This window comes from Pan troglodytes, chromosome 12, assembly GCF_028858775.2.
Source record: "Pan troglodytes isolate AG18354 chromosome 12, NHGRI_mPanTro3-v2.0_pri, whole genome shotgun sequence".
Classification (NCBI taxonomy): Eukaryota; Metazoa; Chordata; class Mammalia; order Primates; family Hominidae; genus Pan; species Pan troglodytes.
Window position 1 is genome coordinate 85,918,715 of NC_072410.2, and position 22,158 is coordinate 85,940,872.

General features: G+C 38.0%; 1 protein-coding gene and 1 pseudogene across 5 annotated transcripts in view; both read left to right on the forward strand.

Annotated features, from left to right (window-relative positions):
* The window catches only part of STRN (striatin), a 119,570-nt gene that overhangs the window by 87,374 nt on the left and 10,038 nt on the right, over nt 1–22,158 (forward strand). For 4 of the 5 annotated variants that reach the window (XM_525732.8, XM_016948352.4, XM_016948354.4 and 1 more), the window contains 5 exons: nt 1,105–1,241; nt 9,391–9,566; nt 11,260–11,307; nt 17,899–18,020; nt 21,131–21,298. In XM_525732.8, the coding sequence (XP_525732.2) occupies nt 1,105–1,241; nt 9,391–9,566; nt 11,260–11,307; nt 17,899–18,020; nt 21,131–21,298 (651 nt within the window). The remainder of the gene's footprint in view (nt 1–1,104; nt 1,242–9,390; nt 9,567–11,259; nt 11,308–17,898; nt 18,021–21,130; nt 21,299–22,158) is intronic. The other variant, XM_016948353.4, reaches the window with a different exon arrangement.
* Nucleotides 11,626–11,723, forward strand: LOC112208227 (U6 spliceosomal RNA; annotated as a pseudogene).

Genomic DNA, 22,158 nt, shown 5'->3' on the forward strand with positions numbered 1-22,158 from the left:
GTGCACTCCAGCCTGGGCCATAGAGCATGACTCCATCTAAAAAACAAAAAACCAGATAAATAAATAAAAAATTTTCTTTACCGGGTGCAGTGGCTCATGCCTGTAATCCCAGCACTTTGGGAGGCCAAAGCAGGTGGATCACTTGAGGTCAGGAGTTCACGACCAGCCTGGCCAACATGGTGAAACCCTGTCTCTACTAAAAATACAAAAACTAACCAGATGTGGTGGCACGCGCCTGTAATCCCAGCTACTCGGGAGGCTGAGGCAGGAGAATTTCTTGAACCCAGGAGGTGGAGGTTGCAGTGAGCCAAGATGTCACCACTGCACTCCAGCCTGGGTGACAGAACGAGACTCTGTCTCAGAAAAAAAACATTAAAAAAAAGAAATAAAAAATAAAAAAAATTTTTAGATGAACTATAATATACCTACAGAAGAGTGCTGATATCATAAGGGTACAGCTCAGTGAATTGTCATCAAGATAGAATTATTACCCTCCCACGTCACCACCCGTTAGGTCAACAAGTAGAACATTACCAGGGCCCTGGAAGTCCTGTTGTTGCTTCCTTTCTTTAATCACTACCCCTCTTCTGCCCAGCATAGGTAATCCTGACTTATAACGCCACATATAGATTTTGTCACATAAATAGGCACATTTAAGAGTTTGACCCATTTTCATTTGAAATTTTCTATATTCTTCTAGGTTATAAAATTAATGAATTACATTTTGAATGAGACCAGCACTTGTACATATATTTAGTAATTAATAGAAATTGTTTAGGTAATTAACATGAAATATCAAATGAGGAAAACTTACTTTCCTATAGTCATTATTTTTCTATATAGTGAAAAGGAAAGGACAGTGGATTCTTAGATTTGTTTCATGTTTTACTTTTGTAATTAGTTGATGCCTTTACCTGTGGTTAAGATATGGAAAAAGCAATAAATTATTTAGGATTTTCTGCTCACTGAATTTTATTGTGTTTAAAAGTATTTAAAAACAATTAAGTATATACGTGCACTTATAAGAAATTTGATGCAAGCAAATGAGACTAAATGTTGGCTCCTGAGAGATTTTTAAATGTTTCCTTTGTCTTCCCTCTTCAGTGGAAGCATTGACATTTCCTCCTTCTTCTGGAAAGTCATTCATCATGGGGGCAGATGAAGCCCTTGAAAGTGAACTGGGACTTGGAGAACTAGCAGGCCTTACGGTGGCCAATGAAGCAGACTCACTAACTTATGATGTAAGTAGTAGTTTGTTTTTGATGTGTTTACTTGGTTTTTAAAAACAAAAACTTGGGCTGGGTGCGGTGGCTCACACCTGTAATATCCAGCACTTTGGGAGGCCGAGGTGGGCGGATCACTTGAGGTCAGGAGTTCAAAACCAGCCTGGCCAACATTGAGAAACGCTGTCTCACAGAAAATACGAAAAATTAGCCAGGCATGGCGGCAGGTGCCTATAATCCCAGCTACTCGGGAGGCTAAGGCAGGAGAATTGCTTGAGCCCAGGAGGCAGAGGTTGCAGTGAGCCAACGTCGCACCACTGCACTCCAGCCTGTGCAACAGAGTGAGACTCCATCTCAAAAAAGTAAAATAAAATAAAAAGTTGATTTTATAGAAAATGAAGGCAATGGTAAAACTTCTTTACAAGTGTAGAACTTGGTTCAGTTTTCACTGCAAACTTTGAAAGATACGTAAAGAAAAACTAACATTTTTCCATAACCTAGAGATTAAAATTTTGGGCTTTACCTAAATCCATAATTTAGTATGATTTGTTTATTGGTTTTTGATAGGGGAAAGAATTCCTTTTTCCATTACCAAATTTGGATTTTGTTTTCTTTTTTAGGGCACCAGCAATTAGTTGTAATTCATGCCTACCTAAACAATATTTGCCTTGCTTCTTTAGTACACTAGTCAATATCCTGTTGAGAAGAGATTTTAATTATTAGTAGGCATGGATGTATACAGTGTGCTTTCCAGATGTTAAGGCTGACCCATCAGATATTTGGACCAAAATTGAAATCTTTGTACCTTTGGGCATACATTTACTTAATTCCAAACATAATTGTTTTATAAATGTGTTTATAGGGCTGGGCACAGTGGCTTATGCCTGTAATCCCAGCACTTTGGGAGGCCAAGGCGGGTGGATCACGAGGTCAGGAGATCGGGACCATCCTGGCTCACACGGTGAAAACCCGTGTCTATTAAAAATACAAAAAAATTAGCCAGGCGTGGTGGCAGGCGCCTGTAGTCCCAGCTACTCGGGAGGCTGAGGCAGGAGAATGGCGTGAACCCGGGAGGCGGAGCTTGCAGTGAGCCAAAATCTCACCACTGTACTCCAGCCTGGGCGACAGAGCAAGACTCCACCTCAAAAAAATATATATATGTTTATAATTGCTCATCACAATAAATAATTTATTAGAAAAATAGTTGCTTATGTCATAGGTGAAGTATTTATAACCTGCCTTATTTCATTAAATTCCTCTCAATTTGATAGTTTATGATCTCTGTTGGAAAACACAATGTATCTCTTGCAGCACATGCACCATGCAGGGGATGTAGGATGGATGCCTAAGTAAACCATAGGTATGGTAAAGAAGCACTCCAAAGAATAATGCTTACCACCCACTCCTCTTCATACAGATAAAAAAACTCCCAACCTCTTTCCTAAGCCCATTAGTAAGTCTTTTGGGTTCTACCTCCAAAAACAGTTGAAATCCATATACTACTTTTCATTTTCTATCCTGGTCCATTTTTTTCTTAGCCAGAGCTACTACAATAACCATCTAATCTAAATGGACTCCTTGCACTCCATTCTCCACAAATATGATATAGATTTACAAAAAAAAATTTTTTTTTTTTTTTTTAAGGCAGGGTCTCACTCGGTCACCCAGGCTGGAGTGCAGTGGCTTGATCTCAGCTCACTGCACCCTCCGCCCCACCGGGCTCAAATGATCCTCCCATCTCAGCCTCCCAAGTAGCTGGGACCATAGGCACGCACCATCACACCCAGGTACTTTCCTTTATTTTTGGTAGAGACAGGCGTTCGCCATATTGCTCAGACTGGTCTCAAACTCCTAAGCTCAAGCAGTTCACCTGCCTCAGCCTCCCCCAAAATGCTGGGATTACAGGTGTGAACCACCATGCCTGACCTGATAAAGATTTTTAAAAAATCATTTGTAAGCCAGGCGCGGTGGCTCACGCCTGTAATCCCAGCACTTTGGGAGGCCGAGGCGGGTGGATCACGAGGTCAAGAGATCGAGACCATCCTGGCTAACACAGTGAAACTCTGTCTCTACTAAAAATACAAAAAAATTAGCCGGGCATTGTGGTGGGCGCCTGTAGTCCCAGCTACTCATAAGGCTGAGGCAGGAGAATGGCGTGAACCCGGGAGGCAGAGTTTGCAGTGAGCCGAGATTGCGCCACCGCACTCCAGCCTGGGCGATAGAGCGAGACTCCCTCTCAAAAAAAAAAAAAAAAAATCATTTCTATTTCCAATGTTTTTGTTGCCTTATATTTCACATTTGTCTTTTTAAAACACTGTTAAGTTGATTTTTGCTTTTTTTTGGTAATTTTTGATAACCTTTGTCTTTTAATTGGAGCATTCAATCTTTTTTTTGTTTTGTTTTGTTTTTGAGGCAGAGTCTCACTCTGCTGCCCAGGATGGAATGCAGTAGTGTGATCACAGCTCACTGTAGCCTTGACCTTCTAGGCTTAAGCCATCCTCCCACCTCAGCCTCCCAAGTAGCTGGGACCATAGGTGTGCACCACCATGCCTGGCTTTTTAATTTTTTGTATAGACGGGATCTTGCTATACTGCCCAGGCTGGTCTTGAACTACTGGGCTCAAGCAATCTGCCCACCTCAGCCTCACAGAGTGCTGGGATTACAGGCATGAGCCATCGTGCCTGGCTGGGGTAGATTATTTTTTATTCAACCTTCCACCTTTCTACTACTTGGAATTTCTATGCTCTTTTGCTACTCTTCAGTGGGTACCCTAGAGAGTATCACATACATCTTTATCAAAATTTTCTATGCAAAGACCTTATAATGCTTTTAATTCTTAATTCCCACCCTACTTATATGTCATTCTTGTTACACATTTCTGAATATGTTTATCTTCTAAAAGAAAATTATTGTTTTGTACACTCTATATTCAGTTAGGATTATTTATTTTACATTTTACATTATCCTTTACACATTTTGCTTTTTAAAATTATTTTCTGCATGTCTGACTGTCCATCTGGGATCACTTTCTTTTCACCTGAGAACATTTAGTATTTCTCTTTAGTGAAGGTCTGTTGGTATCCAGTTCTCTCTGTGTCTTGTTTTCTGAAATATCTTTGTTTAGCCTGAGTGGGTCAACTGTTATTGCATATTGAATTCTAGTTGGCAGAGATGTTGTTTTTTTTTTTTACTCTAAACATAGTATTTTACTGTCTTTGTTTTTATGTTTTCTGCTAAGGTCAACTATCATTTCTGTTGTTGGTCATTTAATGGTAGTCTGATTTTTTTCACTATTATTATCTGTGTCTTTTTTTTTAGCCAAGGTTTGTTTTCCTTTTTATTTAAGTTTCTTGAAGTTCTTAAGTCTTTATGGCTTGATATATTTTCATCACTTTTGTGAAGTTCTCAGCCATTTCTCTTCGAGTACCACTCTTGTACCTCCCTCTTTCTCTTCTCTTTTTGGAACATAGTTATATGTGTGTTATACCTTCTTCCTCTTCTTCCTGTGACCTCTGTCTCCTATTCCCTTTCTTTATTTTTTTTATGATTCAGTTCACTAATTGTCTCTTCAGTAATCTGTAGTCAGTAGTTAAGCCCGTCTATTGAGGTCTTACAGTTTTTGCTTTTTTTTTTTTTTTTGAGACGAAGTTTTGCTTTGTCGCCCAGGCTGTAGTGCAGTGGCGCGATCTTAGCTGACTGCAAGCTCCGCCTCCTGAATTCACGCCCTTCTCCTGCCTCAGCCTTCCGTGTAGCTGGGACTGCAGGTGCCCACCACCACGCCCAGCTAATTTTTTTTGTGTGTGTATTTTTAGTAGAGATGGGGTTTTCACCGTGTTAGCCAGGATGGTCTTGATCTCCTGACCTTGTGATCCACCCGCCTCGGCCTCCCAGAGTGCTGGGATTATAGGTGTGAGCCACAGCATCTGGCTGGTTTTTGCTTCTTGAATTTTTTTTTTTTTTTTTTTGAGGCGGAGTCTCGCTTTGTCTCCAGGCTGGAGTGCAGTGGCGTAATCTCGGCTCACTGCAACCTCTGCCTCCCGGGTTCAAGCAATTCTCCTGCCTCAGCCTCCCGGGTAGCTGAGATTACAGGCACATGCCACCATGCCCAGCTAATTTTTGTATTCTTAGTAGAGACAGGGTTTCACCGTGTTGGTCAGGATGGTCTCAATCTCCTGACCTCATCATCCACCCACCTCAGCCTCCCAAAGTGCTGGGATTACAGGTGTGAGCCACCGTGCCTGGCCGAATTCTTTTTTTTAGATTGTTTACAGATTTCTTCCAAAATTTTCAATCTTGTCTTTTTATCTCCTTGAACACAATCAACATTATTATTATTATTAATTTTTTGAGACAGAATCTTACTCTCTTACCCAGGCTGGTGTGCAATGGCATAATCTTGACTCACTGCAACTTCTGCCTTCTGGGCTCAGGCTCTCCTCCCATCTCAGCCTCTTGAGTAGCTGGGACTACAGATGTTCACCAGTACGCCCAGCTAAAGCATGATTATTTTAAAGTTGAATTGGAAAGTCTGTAGTTCTTTTACTGTTATGTGTTGTTTCTGCTCATTTTCAGTTATATTGTCTTACATCCTTATGTACATGATTATTTTTATTTTCAAGAAACTGTTGTTTGAAAAGTTGTCTGTAGAAATAACTTCAGACCAAATGCTATAATTTAAATTGCTTTTCTCAGATGTATGCAGCCACTGCCTCTGGGATCTGGGATCGCTTTATTCCATTTTAAATTTTTACAGTCCCTGCAAGCTTGGCTTTTTCTAGTTTACCCTTATGTGTAGGATGCCACCCTTTGAAATCATAACCCAAAGCAAAGTGACTTACTGAGCCCCACTGTCGTGGCAGGTTCATCAGTTTGTATCCCCATGACACTTCAAATCTGTCAGAAAAACTGCTCGGCTTCTCAGCCATCCCCTCTGGAATCAGTAAACAGCATCTAGGGGAAAACAGTCCAAATATTGGGCTCACCTTTTAGGCCTCTGTTCTCTGGATTTTGGCCTGGTTTTTCTTCAGTATTTTTTCTCTGTTTTTTTAATGTTTAATTCTGCTTTTCTACTTGTCCGTAGTGCAGAGGTGGTCCAAATTTCCTGATTTGTCATGGCTAGAAGCAGAAGTTCCCATTAGATACTTTTGTTCCCTCTATTCTATCCCCACAAAGAGTTTATCCAGTATGTAATGGAACTTAGTCCTCTCTCCAGATAAAGCTCATTCTTTTTTCATAGCTTTTAATTGTTAGAAAACTTGGTGTTAGGTCTGTCGCTCGGTTTCCAAAAGTAGTTCCTGGTTTCATAATAATACCAGTAACCTATGGCTATGTAACAAATTATGCCAAAATTTAGCGGCTTAAAACAAAAAACATTTATTATCTTCATAGTTTCTGTGGGTCAGGAATACAGAAGCAGTTTAGCCAGGTGATTCTGTCTTAGGGTCTCCAATGTAGTTGCAATCAAGATGTTGGCCAGAGCTGCAGTATCACCTGAAGACTTGACTTGTAGGGTGGATCTGCTTTCAAGCTCTTCCTGTGGTTGTTGAGAGGCCTTGGTTCTTTGCTGTCTATTGGTGGAGACTTTAGTTCCTTACCACATAGGTCTCTCCATGGGCTTTTCAGCATGGCAGCTGGCTTCCCCCAGTGTGAGTGCATGTGAAAAGAGAGAGAGCAAGAATACCCAAGATGGAAGATGTTACAACTTGTTATCACTTCTGCTATATTCTATTGGTGAAGAGACCAACCCCATAATGGGGGAGGAAACTATATAAGGTTTACCTATAAGGAAGTGGGGCTGATTGGGGCCATGTTAGTGGCTGCCTACCACATTAAGACGTTCAGAAGGAATTTGATTGCTCTTTCACATGAAAGCCTTTCAGGTGCTTAAAAAGAGCAGACATGATTCAACTCAGCTTTTCTTCTTCCAGAATAACCAGCCCCAGTAGTTACAGTAGTTCCTTGGATGATGTATTTTATGTTCTCTTATTATCCTAATTTGACATGTTCTATCCATTTTTTTTTCTGCAGATGTTTTATTGAGGGTAACTTCTAAATTCAGACTGCTTGGGTTTGAATCCAGGCCCCTCTACTTACTAGCAGGGTTCTTTGAGCAAGTCACTTAACTTCTCTTTTCCTGATGTGTCTAGTCTGTAAAGTAGAGATACTGTTAATTCCTTCTTCATAGAGGTATTTTGAGGACTAAGTGAGTTAATGCATATAAAGTATTTTCAGTAATGGTCAAAATAATGAATAATGCCCAAAATAACAGCTGTTGTTAGTATTGGTGTATTTTTGTCTTTTGTAAATAAGTAGTATTTCTCCAGTCTTTAACCAATACAGTCATACATTGCTTAATGATAGGGATACATTCTGAGAAATGGGTTCATTAGGTGATTTCATTGTTGTGCAAACATCATAGAGTGTACTTACAAGCCTAAATGGTATAGGCTTTACAAATCTATACAGCATGTTACTGTACTGTAGGCAACTGTAACACAATGGTAAGTATCTAAACATGTCTAAACATAGAAAAGGTGCAGTAAAAATACAGTGTAAAAGATTTTAAAATGGTACACCTGTATAGGACACTTATCACGAATGGAGCTTGCAGGACTGAAAGTTGCTCTGAATGAGTCAGTGAGTGAGTGATGAGTGAATGTGAAGGTCTAGGATATTACTGTACATTACCATTGACTTTGTAAACACTGTACACCTAAGCTGCGCTAAATTATATATAAAAAATTTTCTTCAGTAATAAATTAGACTTTGCTTACTATAATCTTTACTTTATAAACTGAATTTTTAAAAACATTTTGACACAGCTTAAAACACAAACACATTGTATAGCTGTAGAAAAATATTCTCTTCCTTTATATCCTTACTCTATAAGCTTTTTCCTATTTTAAAAATTTTTAATGTTTTACTTTTTAACTTTTTTTTAAGAATGAATACACATACGCATATTAACCTAGGCTTATACAGGGTCAGGATCATCAGTATCACTCTCTTCTGCCTCCACATCTTGTCCCACTAGAAGGTGTTCAGGGGCAGTCACAGTCATGGAGCTGTCATCTTTTGTGATAACAGTGCCTTCTAATCTGTCTAAAGCTGTTTTACAGTTAACTTTTAAAAAATAAGTAGAAGGAATATACTGTAGAATAAAAATTATAATAAATAACATAAACCAGTAACAGCAGTTTATTATCATTATCCAGTATTGTGTTCTGTACATAATTTTATGTGCTAGACTTTAATACCACTGGCAGCACAAATAGGTTTGTTTATACCAGCATCACCACAAACATGTGAGTAATGTATTGTGCTACAACATTAAAACAGCTATGATGTTACTATAGGAATTTTTCAGCTTCATTATAATTTTATGGGACCAGCATCATATATGTGGTCCATTGTTGACCAAAATGTATTTATGTGGCACATGATTGTACTTTTGCTACCCTTATTTAAACTTAGTCTGATTGCTAGCCTTGGAGTGTGAAGAATTCATACCCTGTGGTGCTAGTGTAAAATCAAATATAATCTACCTCTTTAGCTTTTCTGTTATGTAATTGGAATGAAAAAATAGTGCTTTTTTTTTTTTTCATTTTTGAGATTGAGTTACCATGGAGGGAAAGAACATGTGTGTTTTACCACTAGAACGCATTCTTTGTGTTATCTCTTCGATTTTCAACATTTTATGTTTCCAGTTTATAAACTTTGCCTCCAGTTTGATGAAGAAAATTTAGCTATTAGAAAGTATTTAAAATCTCAAAAGTATGATATTTTAAAATGTTAGCAGGTTTAAAGATAACTTAGTTTTTCAACTCTTACCCAAAATTATACTTATATACTATAATTTGTGTTGAATTACTTGGTATTATTTATCATCCTAGTAAGATCTATTTTATATAATTTGATTCACTTTTTATATTGAATTATGTTAATTGTTTTTGTAATACACCTTTCATATTTCTTCAAAGAAAACTAGTGTTGGGTTATTGCTAATTTTGCTTCGTGGTTTGGTTATTTACATATAAAAATTATATTGTTTTAAAAATTGCAAAGTGATCGTTTATTGACAAATCAGCAAGAATTAATGTTGAAATGCAAGTTTTTTCCCCTATCCTTAACTAAGTGTGTAGATATCTTTGTTTTGTTTCTTTAATAGATAGCAAACAATAAAGATGCATTGAGGAAGACATGGAACCCTAAGTTTACATTGAGAAGTCACTTTGATGGCATCCGAGCCCTTGCTTTCCATCCCATTGAGCCTGTTTTGATAACAGCATCAGAGGATCACACATTAAAAATGTGGAATTTACAGAAAACAGCCCCAGCCAAAAAGTGAGAATATTCTACTTTAACATTATTTGAATATTTTAAGTAACATTTTCAGCAGAAAACTACATATTTTATGATTTCTATTAAATTTCCCAAACATTTCTTCTAGTTCTTTCTTCGATGTCATGTAATTTATTGTGTTTTTCCATTTATACAACCTAATGCTAGGTTAGAAAACTGATGCTTAGGAAGATATGGTATTATCTGTTGGTTTCACCAGGGTTTGTGAATACTGATTACAGTCTTTATACGTAACAGTATTTTTAAATGGCTGCTATATTTGGGGAGCCTCTTATCTATACTGAAGGTTTGGACTGTTTTGTAAACAGGTATATGCATCTTTAAAATAATCAAATCTCCACCTCCACCTTGCCCCATTGTTTACTAGATTTAGACTTATGGGATGGAGCAGAGAAAAGCCTCACTGGGATGGGTGGAGGGTCTTGGTCTTGTCTTTTGGCCTTGAGACTTTAGGTACTTTCCATACCCACCAATATTTCTAGACTCAGAGGCTAACATAACTGCTAGTGCTCACCTTGGCCCTTTAGTTCCTGTCTAAGCATGGATAGACATGAGTTAGTATAAACCCTTTAAAAGTCACAAAGCTAAATCTGGTTCTACTTGCTTGGGTCCTTATCGGAGCTCCACTCCTTTGGGTCACATGTCAAAAACAAAAACAAAAACAAAACCAGCATCTGCCAGCAAAGACCCTTTTGCAGTATTAGGCACTTTGTTATTATAAGAGTCATCACTGAACATCAAATAGAGGAGGTTACAAAAATTTTGCTACCAATGGAGGAAATCTATTGCCTGGCTTAAGAGAGGTCAGTGTCATTCATGCTGTGTCATACATAGGGTAGATGAAATACTTGATTTATCAGTCTGCTTCAGATAGCTCAACCAGATATTGCTAAAACCAGATGGACTTTCACATAGATTAGGTGTTTTCAGAAGAGAAAAATAGTTTACTGGTTATACATTGTGAGATAACATGTCTATGCATAACTGCAATACAGTGTAGAAAACGGTAAGTACGTGACTTTAAATCCAGTTTCCATCAAAGTCATAGCCAGTATTAGGGTATAGTGTACCTATAATAATGGTGTTCTGAGTAATGAATAAATTGATAATTTGGACAGTCTCTTCAGTGTGAAGGATAGACATATTATCCTTATTGGAAAGGCGAGGAAATAAAAGTACCATTTGCTGATATCCTACTATGTGCATGATTGTGTCCTGGGGTGTTTTTTAAATTGTAGAATCCTATTTAATCCTGTGATTATTTGGTGTTATTCCCATTTTTTTGTTTTGTTTTAAACAGAGTAATCTGAAGTTCTGAAAGATTAAATAATTTGCTTAAAGTTAGCCAATTAGTGACAGAACTGGAAATTGAGTTCAGAAATTTATCTCTTCAAAGCTCATGCTTTTTCTCTTGAATGAAGCTGTCTTTCCCTTTAGTCAAATAGATTATGACAAGGCTAAAAATACTGTAACATGATATTATTACTAAACAAGAATCTTGTTTCTTGATGCCATGAAAGTATAATTTGTGTTAAGTAAGCTTTCTTACGTATCCTGTAGTTGAGAATGGTATATTCCCATAATGTTTGTATTTTTAAAGGCAATTTTATGACATATGTTTAATTATACTGTTTACTGACACTTAGAATGGTAAAGTCATCTCTCTCTGATTTAGGAGCACTTCTCTTGATGTAGAACCTATCTATACATTCAGAGCCCATAAGTAAGTATATGCTTTTTCTTTATTTTAAACCGATATCTTTGTAAAATAGACTGGTTAGGATATTTTATTTTCTTTCACTTACTAGGTATTCTTTGTATTTAGGAGTGTTTTTTTAATGTAAAAGAATTTGGCAGATAATATAATGCTAAAACCAAGTTCATCATTGCCAAATAGGGATTTGTGCTTAAATTAGATTTTATTTACATGATGTTTAAGTGAGGTACATATTTATATCTTTAAACTAGAGCCAACTAGGTTTAAATATTAGAAATTCCAACTTTTTTTCCTCATATAATCTGGATTAAAATATTCAAATGCCGGCTTTGGTAGTAGATACCCTACAATTGGAAAGATACAGAGATTAGCAAGGCCTCAGTACAAGGATGACACAGATTCACGAAGGGTTCCATATTTCTCTTTTTCTTTTCTTTTTTTTTTGAGATGGGGTCTCGCTCTGTTGCCCAGGCTGGATGCAGTGGCATGATCCAGTGGAGACAAGGTTTTACACTGTTGGCCAGGGTGGTCTTGAACTCCTGGGCTTGAACTCTTGACCTCAAGTGATCCGCCCACCTCAGCCTCCCAAAGTGGTAGGATTACAAGTGCCTGGCCGAAGGGTTTCATATTTTTCTAAACATGGAAACAAAAGAATATTACCAGCCACCACAAAAACACAATTAGTTACTTAGACCATTGACACTTTATAGCAACTACACAATCAAGTGTGTGTAATAACCAGCTAACAACATGATCACAGGATCAAATGGGCACATATCAGTGTTAACCTTGAATGTAAAAGGGCTAAATGCCCCAATTAAAAGGCATATAGTGGCAAGTTGCATTAAAGAAGCAAGACCCAACTGTATTCTATCTTTAAGCGACCCACCTCACATGCAGTAACACCCATAGGCTCAAAGAAAAGGGATGAAGAACAATCAGCCAAGCAAATGGAAAACAGAAAAAAGCAGGAGTTGCTACTCTAATTTCAGACAAAACAGACCTTAAACCAACAAAGATCAGTAAAGACAAAGAAGGGCATTACATGACAATAAAGGATTCAATTCAAGAAAATTCTTAACTATCTTACATATATATTTACCCAACATAGGAGCACCCAGATTAATAAATTCTTAGAGACTGTCAAAAAGATTTATATAACTTTACAATAATAGTGGGAGACTTTAACACCCCACTGATGTATTAGATCATCAAGGCAGAAAACTAAAATATTCGGGACCTGAACTTGATGCTTGACCAAATGGACCTAACATATATCTACAGAACTCTCCACTGCAAAACAACAGAATATACATTCTTCTCTTTTGTACATGGCACATATTCTAAAATCAGCCACACTCCTGACCATTAAACACTTCTCGGCAAATTGAGAAAAACTGAAATCATGCCAACCACACTCTCAGATCAAACACAATAAAAATAAAAGTCAGTGGCTGGGTGCAGGGGCTCATGCTTGTAATCCCAGCACTTTTGAGAAGCTGAGGCGGGCAGATTGCATGAGCTCAGAAGTTCTGGACCAGCCTGGGCAACGTGGCAGAACCCCATCTCTACAAAAATCAGCCACTAGTGGTGACGTGTTCCTGTAGTCTCAGCTCCTTAGGGGGCTGAGGTGGGAGGATGAATTGAGCCCGGGAGGTGGAGTTTGCAGTGAGTTGAGGTCATGCCACTGCACACCAGCCTGGGAAACAGAGCGAGCGATACCCTGTCTCAAATAAATAAATAATAGAAATCAATACCAAGATTGCTCAAAACCATACAGTTACACGGAAATTAACCAGCTCCTGAATGACTTATTGGTAAATAATGAAATTAAGGCAAAAATCAAGAAATTCTTTGAAACTAATGAAACCAAAGCTACAACATACCAGAATCTCTGGGAAATTCTGTGTTGAGAGGGAAATTTATGGTGCTAAACACCCACATCAAAAAATTAGATCTCGGCCAGTGCAGTGGCTCACACCTGTAATTCCAGCACTTTGGGAGGTTGAGGCGGGCGGATCACAAGGTCAGGAGTTTGAGACCAGCCTGGCCAACATGATGAAACCCCATCTCTACTAAAAATACAAAAACTAGCTGAGCGCGGTGGCGTTCACCTGTAATCCCAGCTACTCAGGAGGCTGAGGCAGGAGAATTGCTTGAACCCAGGAGGCAGAGGTTGCAGTGAGCCGATATGCCACCACTGCACTCCAACCTGGGCGACAGAGTGAGACTCCATCTCAAAAAAAAGTTAGATCTCAAATTAACAACTTAACATCACACACAAGAGAAAAATCAACCCCAAAGCTAGCAGAAGACAAGAAATAACCAAACTCAGAGCTGAACTGAATGAAATTGAGACACACAAAAAACGTATAAAAGATCATTGAAACCAGAAGTTGGTTCTTCGAAAGAATAAGATAGGTAGACCACTAGCTAAACTAATAAAGAAAAAAAGAGAAGATCCAAATAAACACAACCAGAAATGATAAATGTAATATTACCACCAACCCCACAGAAATACAAAAACCAACCAGAAACTATCATGAACACCTCTGTGCACACAAACTAGAAAACGTAGAAGAAATGGATAAATTCCTGGAAACAACATCCCAAGACTAAACCAGGAAGAAATTCTAATTGTGAACAGACCAATAATGAGTTCTGAAATTGAATCAGTAATAAAAAGCTTACCAACAAGAAAAAGCCCAAGTTGAGATGGATTCACAATTGAATTCTACCTAGCGCATAAAGAAGAACTGGCGCCATTCCTACTAAAACTATTCTAGAAAATTGAGAAGGAGGGGCTGGGTGCAGTGGCTCACGCCTGTAATCCCAGCACTTTGGGAGGCCAAGGTGGGTAGATCACCTGAGATCAGGAGTTCGAGACCAGCCTGGCCAACATGGTGAAACCCCATCTCTGCTAAAAATACAAAAAAATTAGCTGGGCCTGGTGGCAGGTGCCTGTAATCCCAGCTACTCGGGAGGCTGAGGCAGGAGAATCACTTGAAACTGGGAGGCAGAGGTTGCAGTAAGCTGAGATCGCACCCATTGCATTCCAGCCTGGGGGACAAGAGTGATGAAACTGCAATTCAAAAATAAACAAATAAATAAATAAAAATAAAGAGGAAGCGGGACTTTTCCCTAACTCATTCTATGAGGCCAGCATCATCCTGATACCAAAACCTGGCAGAGATACAACAGAAAGGAAAACTTCAGGCCAATATCCTTGATGAATATAGATGCAAAAATCTTCAACCAACTACTAGCAGAGAAAATCCAACAGCACATCAAAAAGCTAATCCACCACAATCAGGCAGGCTTTATCCCTGGGTTGCAAGGTTAGTTCAGTATACACAAATCAATAAATGTGGTTCATCACATGAACAGAACTGAAAACAAAAATCACATGATCATCTCAACAGATGCAGAAAAGGCTTTCGATAAAATTCGGCATCACTTCATTTTAAAAACCCTGAACAAACTAGGCATTGAAGGAACATACCCCAAAATATTAAGAGCCATCTATGACAAGCTCACAGCCTGCAAAATCATACTGAACTGCAAAATCTGGAAGCATTTCTCTTGAGAACTGGAACAAGACAAGGATGCCTACTCTCACCACTCCTATTCAATATAGTACTGGAAGTCCTAGCCAGAGCAGTCAGGCAAGGAAAAGAAAAGGCATTCAAATAGGAAGAAAGGCAGTCAAACTGTCTTTGTTTGCAGACAATATAATTTTATACCTAAAAAATGCTATAGTCTCTGCCCAAAAGCTCCCAGATCTGATAAAACAACTTCAGCAAATTTCTGGATATAAAATCAATGTATGAAAATCAGTACCATTTATACACACCAATAATGCCCAAGCTGAGTACCAAATCAAGAATGCAGTCTCATTTACAGTAGCCACAAAAAAGATAAAATAACTAGGAATATAGCTAACCGTGGAGGTGAAAGATCTCTACACTGATCTTTACAAAACAAAAGATCTCTACAAAACACTGCTCAAAGAAATCAGAGATGACACAAAGAAATGGAAAAACATTCCATGCTCATGGATAGAAAGAATCTATTGTTAAAATGGCCGTACTTCCCAAAGCAATTTACAAATTCAATGCTATTCCTATCAAACTACCAATGACATTCTAACAGAATTAGAAAAAATGTTTAAAATTCATATGGAAACCCAAAGAGCCAAGGCAATCCTAAGCAAAAAGAACAAAGCTGGAGGCATCACATTACCTGACTTCAAACTATGCTACAGGGCTATAGTAACCAAAACAGCATGGTACTGGTACAAAAACAGAAGCATAGACCAATGAAACAGAATAGAGAGCCCAGAAATAAAGCTGCACACTTATAACCGTCTAATCTTCGACAAAGTTGACAAAAGCAATGGGGAAAGGACCCCCTATTCAATAAATGATGCTGGGATAAATGGCTAGCCATATGCAGAAGATTGAAACTGGACCCCTTCCTTATACCATATATAAAAATCAATTCAGATGGATTAAAGACTTAAATGCAAAACCTAAAACTAAAAAAAGTTGAAGAAAACCTAGGGAATACCATTCTAGACATATGCCCTGGCAAAGATTTCATGATGAAGACACCAAAAGCAATTGCAACAGTGACCAAAAAAAAAAAAAGATGACAAATGGGACCTAATTTAACTGAAGAGCTTCTGCACACATTAGAAACTATCAACAGAGTAAATAGACAACCCACAGAATGAGAGAAAATATTTGCAAACTATGAATCTGACAAAGGACCAATATCCAGAATCTATAAGGAACCTAAACAAATTAATAAGCTAAAAACAGGCCAGGTGTGGTGGCTCACGCTTATAATCCCAGCACTTTGGGAGGCCGAGGTGGGCGGATCATGAGGTCAGGAGATCGAGACCACGGTGAAACCCCGTCTCTACTAAAAATACAAAAAATTAGACGGGCGTGGTGGCGGGCGCCTGTAGTCCCAGCTACTCGGAGAGGCTGAGGCAGGAGAACGGCGTGAACCCAGGAGGCAGAGCTTGCAGTGAGCCAAGATCGCACCACTGCACTCCAGCCTGGGTGACAGAGCGAGACTCTATCTCAAAAAAAAAAAAAAAAAAGAATAAAAACAACCCCATTAAAAAGTGGGCAAAGGATGTGAACAGATAGTTTCCAAAAGAAGACATACATGCAGCCAACAGACATGAAAAATCCTCATCATCACTTGTTACAGAAATGTAAATCAAAAATTAACAAGCAAAAAACAACCCCATTAAAAAGTGGGCAAAGAACATGAACAGATAGTTTCCAGAAGAAGACATACATGTGGCCAACAGACAGGAAAAAATGCTCAGCAACACTTATTATTACAGAAATGCAAATCAAGACCACAATGAGATGCCATGTCACACCAGGCAGAATGGCTGTTATTAAAAGGTCAAAAGATAACAGATGCTGGCAAGGCTGTGGAGAAAAAGGAAGACTTAAATGCTGCTGGTAGGAGTGTAAATTAGTTCAGCCACTGTGGAAAGCAGTTAGGTGATTTCTGAGAGAAGTTTGAACTACCAGTCAACCTAGCATTATTAGGTATATACCCAAAGGAATATAAATCATTCTGCTATAAAGACACATGCATGTGTGTTAATCATAGCGCATAGTAGCAAAGACATGGAATCACCCTAAATGCCCATCAGCGGTAAACTGGATAAAGGAAATGTGGTACATATACACCGTGGAATACTATGCACCCATAAAAAATGAGATCCTGTCCTTTGCAGGAAAATCATGGAACTGAAGACCATCTTAAGCAAACTAATGCAGGAACAGAAAACCAAATACTGCATGTTCTCACTTATAAGTGAGAACTAAACATTGAGTATACATGGACACAAGAAGGGAGCAATAGACACTAGGGCCAACTTGACTGTGGAGGGTGGGAAGAGGGTGAGGATTGAAAAACCACCCATTGCGTACTATGCTTTTTTCCTGAGTGAGGGAATAATATGTACAGCAAACCGCCAAGGCGTGCAATTTATCTATAGTACCAACCTGCACATGTAACCTTGAAACTAAAAGTTAAAAAGTTTTGTGAGAAGTGTGTGTGTGTGTGTGTGCGTGTGTGTGTGTGCACGCGCGATGATACATTGCATTTTTTTTTTTCTGTTTCTGTTTAAGGAATGTGCCTTTTCTCTTGATTTAGCACAGAGATTGGCATACTTTTTATATAAAGAGTCACATAATATCTGACTTAGGCTGTTAGACTTTTTGAAATATTTTAGGATTTGCTAGTCATATAATTTCTGTTGCATATTCTTGTTTTTTGTTTTGTTTTGTTTTATAACCCTTTAAAAATGTAAAGACCATTCTTAGCTTGAGGACTGTACAGAAACAGACCAGTGGTTGGATTTGACCTGCAGACCATAATTTACCAACCTCTTAAACCAGAGGAAGAAAAATGAACAGTGCTTTGATAGTACCTGTGTTTTCATTTTTTATAAAAAGCAGAAAAATAGCCATTTGGGTAATTAAACATTCTTATTTTTAACAAGTCATATTATCAGGTTGGTTTTTGAGAATAGCAGTTGATTTATTTTTTTTAATCTCCCAGAGGTCCAGTGCTTTGTGTGGTAATGAGCAGCAATGGTGAGCAGTGTTACAGTGGTGGTACTGATGGACTGATCCAGGGCTGGAATACCACTAATCCCAACATCGACCCCTATGATTCTTATGGTAGGTGATTTCCCAAAGATCTGAAGGAATAAAATTGGTTTTTTAAACACATTTTTTCATAGAATATAAAAGGAAGAGATAAAGAGATTTTTGAAAATAAATAGGTAAAGAGAACCACATCTTTATTTTGTTAAAAAGGACTTCTGTATTTAGGAGTTAACTTGATATACAATGCTAAAAGAAGAAAAGAAAAAAACATTCTTGAAAATACAGTTCCCACTTCTCTAAAGTCTTATTGATTGGAAATACAGGCTTGATTGACAGTTGTTTTCTTATTTTAGGCATCTGTAGAGTTCTTGATACATTATTACTAATCTGTAATAATATTTCATCACTATTCTTGTCAAACAGCTTTTAAGGAAAATGAATGTTGGTGCCATCCCCTTGGTCAATTATTGGAGGGCTGTAGAAGCTAATAATTTTTAAAGCCCATGACACCAAAATATGTAAAAGGTCTCAGAAGTTAAGAAGTACCCTTTAGTTTTGGGAATAATACCATACATCATAAATCATATTACAATCTATCAATGGATATGACCATAGATTCATTTGTAAAAACTATTTAGGAATTGGGTATTTTGGTTTTCTGTTAAGTTCTAGAGTAGTTTGAAGTATCACATTTGTCATAAAAGCATGTTAATTTCATCATCATTTTAGATTAATTTTACCACCAAACCAGAGTAAGGATAAGAAATTCAATAAACAAAAATTTTTCCCAGCATTTATTTAATGAGCATTAATATGTTGTGAAAGGTAACCCCACTCTCCCCTAATTCTCTTATAAGTTATCTGTTCCATGTCTTTCCTTACATCCTTTACCTCTCTGCCAGAAGATCAACTGTCCCTCATTCTGTCCTAGGCCAGTCCTTCCCATTTTGACTTTATTCATTTTAGTTTCTTTTGTGACTGTACTCAAATCTCTCTCTGTCTCTTTGCGACTGCATGCTAATCTCTTGCTCTTCTGCTCTTGTTCTCTTGCATCTTAATTAAGCCTTACCCTCCTTGCTCCCTTTCCATCCCCTCAGCAAATAAGTAAATTCGGGTATCTTCCATTCTGGTCAAGGAGAAGCCTTTTCTTGACCTTGTTTCCGTCTCTGCCTTCTGTTTAGTCCCTCTCTTTTCCTCATCATCTGTTTCTTTGATGGTATTGTCTAGAAAACACAATTACCAGTTACTAATTTCATGTTTTTTCTCTGTACTTCATCCGTCTACATTCTGGCTTCTGGCTACAACACTTACATGTAACAAGATTGTCAGCAACTAATTGCCTGATCCAAGAATATTTTTAGTCTTTTATTTTACTGGATGTATTGGCTGTATCTGAGATTGTTAACAACTCCATCCTTTTTGAAATCTGTCCATTCTATTGGCTTTTTGACCCTTTGTGACAATTTCTGTTCCCTGTCCTTCATAAACTGCTTTTATTTTTCTTGCCTTAAATATTGACATTTATAAAGACCCAGACCCTAACTTTTTGCAGTGTACAAACATTCCTTGAGAGACTGAATCTACATCTGTACTTTTACGTATAGTTGACTCATACATCTTTAAGCTTCAGATTGACTACAGGAATTTCAGGATGACTGTTTGATTGTCTGTAAATCCTAGCATTTTCTGTGTTTCTTCTCTCGTATATTCTTTTTTAGTTGGTGGCACTATGAGAATCACCCAAACTAGAAACCTAAGAATTACTTCAGATTCCCTGTTCTGTCACACTGTCCCCACTTACTAATTACCTAGTTTTTTGGTAATGACTCCCTAAATATTTCTTGAGTTTACTTTTTCTGCTCTGGCCCTCTCACTGCTTCCCCTGGCCTTAGGTCTTTGTCACTCTTTTTGTCTGCTGAAACAATCCCTTGCCTTTGTCTTGATTCTATCCAATCTGTCTTCTGTACTACTACCAAGCTTACCTTATTAAATACATACTTGATCCTCCTGCCCCTGGAGACAGATTCCTTGTTGCTTTCAGGATAATTTCCAAGTTCCTTAATACGTAGTAGAAAGCACACCATGAACTAGATGCCCTCATCCCATCTACTTCCTATTTCAAAGTCCACACTCCAGTAATACTGAATTGCTTATACATTTACTTGCATATCATGCTGTTTCTTTTTTCATGTGGTTTTGTAGGTGCTGCCTCCTTGTCAATCATGTTCTCCCCCTCTCCTTCAACTGGCTAACATCTGTAAATTCTAGGTTTCACTCTCCAAGTTTTCACTCATTCCAGTTACTCTCTGTGCTAACTGATGTCTGTCACAATTATTGTACTTTCAACATTGTCTGTTGAGGACTGGGATAGAATTGGGTATTAATCATATATTTGGCTCCATCATTGAGCATAGTGCCTGACACACAGTGTGTCTTCAATATTTTATGGTATGTGTGACAGAGGATATAAGACATAACACCACTGACATTTCCACACTTAACATTTGTGAGTCATCTTGAAAGTACCACTTCATAGAATCATTGTGAAGATTAATAAGGTTTCCAATTTGACTTTTATCATGAGACTGTGCTTAACCTCCCCACTTCCCTCCCTCTTCCCCTGCATACGCTATCACCGCATCTCAGTTACTGCTGTTTGAGAATTTGGGGATTCCTGTAGATGTCACTTCCTGTCCATTATGAATGCCATATTTTCAGGAAAAACTGCCATCCATCATATAGTAAGATAAGTGAACAGAAGGAAGTATAGCCAAAGTGCTAAGGGACTTCAGAGAGGGAGAGGACCTCTCTGTTCACTTCCTCAGGGAATATGAGTTGTGGTTTCTCCAAAGATGAATTAAATTCAAATGATTTTTTATCAACATGCTTTAAAAATATTTAGACAAATGGAAGGACAAAAGGAAGGGGGAGGAAATACTCAGTTTTTTTAAGGGGAAAAAATACGTGCTTTTAAATTTTAATTTAAAAATTTTAAACTTTATATTTGTATATTTGCAAGCTTGTTTTGATTTACTGTAGCCTGTCAGAAGAATAATAGAAACCAAGAATCATATTTTATACTGTTATCAGGTGCTATTGTTTATATATTTTACTTTCTCTGAAATCTAAGTACCTTTGTGGTTTTTTTCCTCCTGATTTTGCATTTTTACTGTTTTGTATAGATCCTTCTGTTTTACGAGGCCCTCTGCTAGGCCACACGGATGCAGTCTGGGGTTTGGCTTATAGTGCAGCACATCAGCGTTTGTTGTCCTGTTCAGCAGATGGCACTCTGCGTTTATGGAATACAACTGAGGTTGCTCCAGCACTAAGTGTATTTAATGATACTAAAGGTACATACTTTAAAAAATTATTTTGCTGAATCCTCTATAAAACGGTTTATTCTGAAAATAAGCAAGCAGATAAATGATTCCCTGAACTCTTTAAATTTAATTTGAAAGTTTTTGAAGCCACGAAAGTGTATTTGTTTGAATTTCCAACCTATATATAATTTTGTTTTGTTTTGTTTTTGTTTTTGTTTTTGTTTTTTGAGACAGAGTATCACTCTGTTGCCCAGGCTGGAGTGCAGTGGCGCAATCTCGGCTCACCGCAACCTCCATCTCCCAGTTTCAAGCGATTCTCCTGCCTCAGCCTCCAGCACTCACCACCATGCTCAGCTAATTTTTGTAGTTTTTTTAGTAGAGACAGTGTTTTGCTTTGTTGGCCAGGCTGGTCTGGAACTCCTGACCTCAAGTGATTCACCTGCCTCAGCCTCCCGAAGTGCTGGCATGAGCCACTGCACCCGGCCTATAATTTTTAAAAGCATAGTTTTTGGTGAAAGAACACACAGATTTTAGATTTTAAAAAATTAAGATATAATTTATATGTAGTGAAAAACAGATATTAAGGATACATTTCAGTGAGTCTGATAGATGAGTACACCCATGTAACTCATACATCAATCAAGACATAGAGTCCAGGTGTGGTGGCTCACACCTGTAATCCTAGCACTTTGGGAGGCTGAGGCAGGAGGATCACGAGAGGCCAGGAATTTGGGACCAGCTGGGCAACATAGCAAGGCCTTGTCTCTACATTTTCTTTAAAAAAAAAAAAAAAAAAAAAAAAAGACTATATTTGCCCATTCTCATACCACTATAAAGAAATACCTGAGACTGGGTAATTTGTTTAAAAAAAAAAAAAAGGTTTAATTGGT